General features: G+C 46.4%; 1 protein-coding gene across 1 annotated transcript; it reads left to right on the plus strand.

Annotated features, from left to right (window-relative positions):
* The first annotated feature begins 530 nt into the window (after positions 1-530).
* Positions 531-8,115, plus strand: LOC139410564 (lipase, endothelial). The gene is made up of 10 exons (XM_071155855.1): positions 531-838; positions 2,266-2,450; positions 2,579-2,758; positions 3,649-3,760; positions 4,430-4,654; positions 4,909-5,151; positions 6,255-6,375; positions 6,667-6,897; positions 7,124-7,231; positions 7,394-8,115. Exons 1-10 carry the CDS (start codon positions 748-750, stop codon positions 7,404-7,406), a joined length of 1,509 nt encoding a protein of 502 aa, XP_071011956.1. The 5' UTR covers positions 531-747; the 3' UTR covers positions 7,407-8,115.
* Positions 8,116-8,358: the final 243 nt, after the last annotated feature.

Here is an 8,358-nt window from a genome sequence, read left to right on the forward strand (position 1 = left end):
ACATGTTGCACTTTTATTTTTCTAAAGTTGAATAATTGATCATCACAATTAGACAATAACATTTACTCTCTGAAACACACACCCCCCCAAAAAATCGACCTAATCTCTCTGTGTTTTGACTGTCAAACCATAGCCTATATAAATGTGAGTGGTTACTATGGGGGTAAATGGCAAAGGGAGGTCCAGTTTGACTTGAAGATTTAGAGACAAAAGCATGCGGCTGTGTGATGCCTACAGGTTATGACACGTTGTAACTGAGTTATTAACATTTGTCTTCCATGCCTCACTGTAGCCTAGTTGTGTACTCAGTGTAGGCTACTCCACATACTCGGAGCCATACAGGTGTAAATCACATGGTTTGTTTTTTACACACCGCCCTGAAAGGGTTAAAAAGAAGCAACGCGAGAAGCCTACTACAAACTCATTCATCCTTTTCTTCGCCACGCCTTTAAAACGTAAACAAATGGGGGCTTGACCAATTACAGGCCTAGAATTCCCACGTAGCGATCTGCCGATGATCAGATGACTAAAGGAGAAACTATTTAAATCTGTAATGAGAAACTTGACGCAAGTTCATACATTCACTCTGCTGCTACCGGTTTTCAGGCACATACGAAACACTGCCGCCGGCTTTTCATTGACACTTGGTTCATTGGACAGGCTCACTGAAAAACACCAACTGTGAACCGTCCAGTTATTATCTGAACAACTAACGCGCGTTACATTCTTTTTTTTTTTGAAGAAGAAATGAAAAATAGCACTCTTTTGTTGTGGAATTTCTTACTTTGTGCAGTTGCTTTCTTTGTGTCGGGAGCGGACGAGAACACCATTTTCAAAGGTAAAAGTATATTACATCTAATCGCAAACTATTTCATTGACTCTTTAAAATCATATTCGGATAGCCTGCCCTAAATTTAAATATTAGTCTAGATTACCCACTGGAGTTTGGCTCATAAGGGAGAGAGAGACACCATGAAGAAAGGGTCAATGACTCTTAAGGCAGTTTTCGTGTGAGTTGAAAGAGTGACTTTAGGAAGGGTTAACAATGTGGCGCAAAACCCGGACAAGACGCCACGTCTCCTGTTCCATATTGACTTGAGAATTTCAGATTTATCCGTGTTTTACTGAGAACCCAGTCAGTGCCCCGCGAGTCTATTTAAAAGTAGGCCTAAGCGATCAGTCTAAATTCCAATGTTAAATTCCGATTATCTTTACATTTTAACATGAAAGCTATTTAATGTAATGTCCACAATTCCACTATCCTGTTCTGTTCTGAGAGGAATTTATGCTCATGTGCCAGTCGTAACAAAAAGTTATCTAAATATGAATATATTTCTGAATTACTATCCTGACTACAGTAGGACCAACTTCCCTCTTTATTTAACTCTGCAGATATCCTGAGTGTTCGTGTGAAAGCGTGTCAGTACGAGCACGACCAGTGTTAAACAGTGTGGAGCTCTGGCGTGCGGAGATGTGGCCGTGCGCCAGTGGCAGAGAGGCCTCGGTAGCGATTCATGTGCGCCGAGTTTAACACGTGTAGACTACACTAAAATGCTTACAACAATGCAGAGTATAAAAAAAATAAAAAATAAGAAAGGTCAATGGTAATAAAATAACAAGGACACTATATACAAGGAGCAGGCCTACTCGTATCGCGTTAATGTGACTAGGCAATCAGAATGGATAATAGCGGTAGGTAAGCCATTTTTGTATGTTTATTTTACCTTTTTATTTAACTAGGCAAGTCAGTTAAGAACAAATTCTTATTTTTAATGACAGCCTAGGAACAGTGGGTTAACTGCCTGTTCAGGGGCAGAACAGATTTGTACCTTGTCAGCTCGGGGATTTGAACTTGCAACTTTTCGGTTACTAGGCTACCCTGCCGCCCCGAGCGTTTTTTTAAATGTTTTTTTTTTTATATCCTAGCTGCTGTATGGCTCAACTGTATAGACTACACTGTCTGTACTACATTAACAGGTGATTTCAGGGCGTTGTCATAGAAATAATTGGTAAAGATGGCTTTACAGTAACAGCTTCCCTTCCTTACTGCTTCTCCTACCATCTGTACTACACAGAGTTGATCTGTGAAGCAAAGCTCCTGATAGATATTCACCATATGCCTTTCACCAGGCTGGTGCGCTGAATGGACGATGAAGAATCCAGGACAACACTGAGGTGCACCTAGATGATACTAATACTGATGCCCCCCCCCCCCTCCCTCTCCTGTTTCCTCTCCCTCTTCCTTCACTCCTCTCTCTTTCTCAGATGAGGAGTTTAAAGTGCCGCGTGGCGAGGATGAGACGGTCCATGACCTTATCACATACAACATGAGGAAGAGTCTGGATCTAGACGTGGACGGCTGCATCCTGGTGCCTGGTGAGAAGAGGAGTCTGCTGGAATGTGGATTCAACGTCACAGCCAAGACCATCTTCATCATCCACGGCTGGACGGTAAAACAGACTCCCTTCTCGACTACCCTCACACAGTTGGCCTCAATGAGTCTTTGTGTTTTTAGAAGTGTGTGTGTGACAGTTTGAGGATCACTGACTATTTGAGAACCCCCCCCCCCCTCCTCCAGATGAGCGGGATGTTTGAGAGTTGGATGCGAAAGCTGGTGGCGGCCATGATGGAGCGAGAGCCAGAGGCCAACGTGGTCATCGTTGAATGGCTGCCCATGGCCCACCAGCTCTACCCTGACGCTGTCAACCACACCCACCAAGTCGGCCTCAGCGTCGCCACCACCATCAACTGGCTCCAGGTTTGTAATTGATTTGAATTGACTTGATAGTTATGTGATGTCTTCTATTGGTGAATTTGGTTTGTATACATTGATCTCTTGGCTTACAAATACTGACAGAGGACAGTACTGTCTCCAGAAGCTTAGCGGATCCAAGACACATGGAGTCCAGTGTGCTAGAGCACAGCTGAATAGCCTAACACCCTTCCAAGCCGACCAACTGGCTACTGCAGTAGTAGTAGTAATGTGTTGCGCAGGATTGGCTTGCAGGGAAGTTTCCCTTAGCAACAGAACAGCCGGGAAGCCGCTGGCAACCTTTGCAGGTGTGGGTGGGAACTCTGGGATTCTAGAATTCTAACGAGTTCTGAGTATGCTGTCATTTCCATTTGATTGGCCGGGACTCGGCAGATGCTCTTGAGGAAGAGTTGTCCTGTATCTAGTTTTGCGATTGGAATCGCTCTCATCACGAGCCAATGGCTGCATTCCCAGTCCTCTCCCCTCATTCGTGACTTGACTTCCACTAAAAGCAGAGACTGGGTTTAGCTCAAATCCACTGTACTTGCTTTCCTTTTTACTCATCTAGTCTGTTCAGGTGGATGATTGAGGGAAAGGATGCTTTTTAACAGCATTGGGACGCATCCAACGACTCATTCAGGCCCTGTCCCCTGAACCAGATCAGGACACGGCTGACACGCAAGCCCAGGGTTCAGGCTGTGGATAGGGAAGTAGATTGAGGCAGAAGGTAGAGGTGCTGTTGCATGGAAGGAAGAGCGGGAACGTATTCTGCCCTCATTATCTCCGCTGGGATTGGCTGGTGCCCAGGGAATGACTGACTGCTATTGGCCGAGGGCCAGGTCTTGTTCAGTGTAGCAGCAGCAGCTGATGTGTGTGTGTTGTCTTGTATTCGATAGGAGGAACAGCAGATGCCCTTGCAGAATGTGCACCTGATTGGCTACAGCTTGGGGGCCCATGTGGCGGGCTACGCTGGCACGTTTGTGCGAGGGAGCGTCGGCCGAATCACAGGTAAGTGGCTCGACGACGGTATGTCATCACTCACTGTTGCTCCTTTACAACTCTGACCTCTCATGACCCTTTGGCACGGTGCCAAGCTCCTGTAAATCAAAATACTAGTCCAATAGGAAACAAGTACCCATTAGGGTAAAGCTCCATATCGTCCAATAGGGAACAAGTATCCATTAGGGTAAAGCTCCATATCGTCCAATAGGGAACAAGTATCCATTAGGGTAAAGCTCCATATCGTCCAATAGGAAACAAGTACCCATTAGGGTAAAGCTCCATATCGTCCAATAGGGAACAAGTACCCATTAGGGTAAAGCTCCATATCGTCCAATAGGGAACAAGTACCCATTAGGGTAAAGCTCCATATCGTCCAATAGGGAACAAGTACCCATTAGGGTAAAGCTCCATATCGTCCAATAGGAAACAAGTACCCATTAGGGTAAAGCTCCATATCGTCCAATAGGAAACAAGTACCCATTAGGGTAAAGCTCCTTTTAGTCAAATATCTAACTTTCGTCAAACACGTCTTTATGGAGCGAAGGATGTGTTAAGGTGTCTATAGTTTCGGTTGTATTGACTGTATGCCTACACATGTTAGACACATGTTAGACACAACCCCTGTCTTGTCCACCAAATGAGACGTTCCTGTTTTCCCCCCCATCTCTCCTATAGGTCTAGACCCGGCAGGGCCCATGTTTGAGGGGGTGGGGGATGAGAAGCGCCTCTCTTCGGACGACGCTGACTTCGTAGATGTCCTGCATACGTACACGCGCGAGGCTCTGGGAGTGAGCATAGGGATTCAGCAACCAATCGGAGACATCGACATCTATCCCAACGGAGGAGACGTGCAGCCGGGCTGTGACCTGACCAGCGTGCTGACCAGCGCCTCCGGAGGAAGTGAGTAGTCACCGAGACGTGGAGACCAACATCTTCTGAATCTTTCCCAAATGTAGTTTTTAATTATTATAATTTTTTAATTTATTTTAATAAATCTTGCTTTATGGATTATCTTGTAATACAGTCCCTCCTGGTTCAAGGAATCCTCCAAACAAGATTTCTGAAACTCTGGGAATTCTGCAACCTTAATTTGGACACAGTACCGTACTGGTTTATCTGTTGTGAGTTAATCTGACCCGTCTTTCCCTCTCCAGACTTCATGGATGTGATGAAGTGTGAGCACGAGCGAGCCGTACACCTGTTTGTGGACTCTCTGCTTAGCAAGGAACACACGAGCTTCGCCTACCAGTGCACAGACCCTGAACGCTTCAAGAAGGGCATCTGCCTGAGCTGTCGTAAGAACCGCTGCAACCAGATGGGTTACAACGCCAAGAAGACGAGGAAGAGGCGCAACAGCAAGATGTACCTGAAGACCCGCGCCGACACACCCTTCGGAGGTGAGCGGTGTTTTGTAGCCCTATGGTTGGTTTAGTGGTTCCAACAGAAACTGTAACCAGGTTCTAGTTTTTCCTCCTTTTCTTTAGCTTACTAGTGTGCTCTGGGTTTAAATCCTCCTGCCGCGGGCTCTGGGTTTAAATCCTCCTGCCGCGGGCTCTGGGTTTAAATCCTCCTGCCGCGGGCTCTGGGTTTAAATCCTCCTGCCGCGGGCTCTGGGTTTAAATCCTCCTGCCGCGGGCTCTGGGTTTAAATCCTCCTGCCGCGGGCTCTGGGCCGCGGGCTCTGGGTTTAAATCCTCCTGCCGCGGGCTCTGGGTTTAAATCCTCCTGCCGCGGGCTCTGGGTTTAAATCCTCCTGCCGCGGGCTCTGGGTTTAAATCCTCCTGCCGCGGGCTCTGGGTTTAAATCCTCCTGCCGCGGGCTCTGGGTTTAAATCCTCCTGCCGCGGGCTCTGGGTTTAAATCCTCCTGCCGCGGGCTCTGGGTTTAAATCCTCCTGCCGCGGGCTCTGGGTTTAAATCCTCCTGCCGCGGGCTCTGGGTTTAAATCCTCCTGCCGCGGGCTCTGGGTTTAAATCCTCCTGCCGCGGGCTCTGGGTTTAAATCCTCCTGCCGCGGGCTCTGGGTTTAAATCCTCCTGCCGCGGCCTCTGGGTTTAAATCCTCCTGCCGCGGGCTCTGGGTTTAAATCCTCCTGCCGCGGGCTCTGGGTTTAAAGCCTCCTGCCGCGGGCTCTGGGTTTAAATCCTCCTGCCGCGGGCTCTGGGTTTAAAGCCTCCTGCCGCGGGCTCTGGGTTTAAATCCTCCTGCCGCGGGCTCCGGGTTTAAATCCTCCTGCCGCGGGCTCTGGGTTTAAATCCTCCTGCCGCGGGCTCTGGGTTTAAAGCCTCCTGCCGCGGGCTCTGGGTTTAAAGCCTCCTGCTGTTATAAATCTACATCTGTAATGCCTTGTTTCTTATCCCTTGGCTACTGGTACTGATATCTCAACTTGTTTTGACACACCTTACAGTCATAAAGCCACTGTAATCTCCTGTATAAATGAAATCTTTGCCCCTAGTGTTGATGGAAGTGATTTTTAACCCTCTTGGGCTGTTTGTCCCTCCTAGGGATCCATTATCAGATGAAGATGCATGTGTTCAACAGGAAGCAGGCTGACAATGCTGACCCGACCTTCTACGTGAAACTGTATGGCGCTCACAACGACAGCCAAGACTTGCATGTAGACATGTGAGTACGTGGTATTACTATACTAGACCTAACCCAAGGTGAAGGATCTTGAGTAGTACTATTGCACCGATATTGTGACTTGTACTAGGTCTCAAAGCTGTGTGTTGGGGGGGAAAAAACCTCTACTGAACGGGTTAAGTTAGGATTGTGGTGCTGCTCATTTGAATGTGTGGGTTTTGATCAAGCCCTTAACTTCTCACTTAATAGCAAATAAGTGAAAACTATTTACTGTTTTGTAAATTACCTGTGATTGACCCTTTTGTGTGTCCCCCCCCCCCCTCCCCCCTCCAGTCCTAACAAAGTGGGTTTGAACCTGACCAACACCTTCCTGGTCTTCACCGAGGATGACATTGGGGACCTGCTGAAGATCCGTCTGAGCTGGGAGGGGGCGTCTGAGTCCTTCGGGTCCTTCTGGAAAAGCATTAAGAAGAACTTCTGGGACTGGAAGAGCAGCAGCAAGCCCACCAACCAGGTGTTGGAGGTCCGTAGGATCCGTGTCAAGTGTGGAGAAACTCAGAAGAAGTAAGTTGGGGTGGGAGAACAGCGGCAGCCATTTAAAAAAAATTTTTTTTAGAAATGCTAGTTGTAATTCCATTGGGTGGTCGTGACAGCGATTATCTGATTTTCACTTTATAAACTGGGACTCTGCTTTGGCATATTTAGTTAAGTATCTTGCTCTTTGCCTTTTTTTTGTGTGTGGTCTTACACTTCTCATATTGACCATTTTTCCTTGTTTGTGCTTGTGTAGGTTCACGTTCTGTGCCCAGGACCCCTCGTTGACTGAGATCACTCCAGGACAGGGGATCACGTACGTCAAGTGTCGCGATGGATGGGAGGTAAAACCCAGTAACAAAAGGTACAGCCCAGCCCATTCAAATAGTGTTTTGTTGAATTCCCCTAACGGTGTCTTATTTGACTCTGAATAAATCTTTATTACTTTAGACCATTAGGTCCTGAGATTGTCTGTCTGATGTATTGTCAATCTTGGTTATTGATTGTTCTTCTTGTTTTTTGACAGATTACACATATAAGGATTCAGGACCTCAACGATCAATACACTGTCACCATGGGAACCCGACGGCGGGAAGAAAGAACCGGCACCTCTTCGTCTGAGCTGCTGGATGGTTTCCGTTGGTTACTGATGCTCGCATGACTCCGGTCTCTGTCAAATGGGACGACGGGAGGCACGTGCTGTGTGGGAGGGGTTTGGGGCGGTCCTAAATTGTACTGTCTGTCAGGACTGTCTTGACGATCCTTAGTGTTTCTTTGTGCAGACTGGCAGTCAACTCGGATTAGGAAAATGGTGTTAAAATGTGTTATCGGACATTCCCCAACAAACCTAGTCTCTTTACTGTATATTTTTTTGTATTAATTTATGAAGAATGGAGGCACTGCAAGACCGAGCTTTATTTATCAACCCCCAAGTACAGCCTTTACTGACACACATTTACATTAGTTGTTTAATAGTTGTGAGTTGCAGTATTTGTCTGCTTGTGTTTTGAGTGTATGTCTTTTTGTTATTTGTGTGGTATGACCGTGGTGTGTGTGTGTGTGAGCGTGCTCTTTTGGGTAGAGCGAGCCGACTGAGATTAACGTGACTACACTGTATCACTGAAGGAGGTGACATTCACATGATCTTTCACTGCATTGTGACTTCTGTGTACCATAGTAGTTTGTGTATATAATGTAACTAACATATTTTTTTTTTTCCTAAATAAATTAAAATTCACTTATTTTTAATTCTGTTTTGTCCTTTTATCTTTGGCTGGATGGCCATACCAAGGTGTGGTCTGACGTTTGGCTCTTAAGTATAGAATACTTGAAATTGCAAGGTTTACTAACCGGGTAGAGCACTACTAAAATATGGCACCCATTTTGAGTTGATCTAACTTAAGCCCCAAAACCTGATAATTTCTCAGAGTTTATAGTGCAGTGACTATGTTGACTTAATGACTTAAGTCCATGTTAAGTCTACTTGCAGTG

This window comes from Oncorhynchus clarkii, chromosome 6 (genome assembly GCF_045791955.1).
Source record: "Oncorhynchus clarkii lewisi isolate Uvic-CL-2024 chromosome 6, UVic_Ocla_1.0, whole genome shotgun sequence".
Classification (NCBI taxonomy): domain Eukaryota; kingdom Metazoa; phylum Chordata; class Actinopteri; order Salmoniformes; family Salmonidae; genus Oncorhynchus; species Oncorhynchus clarkii.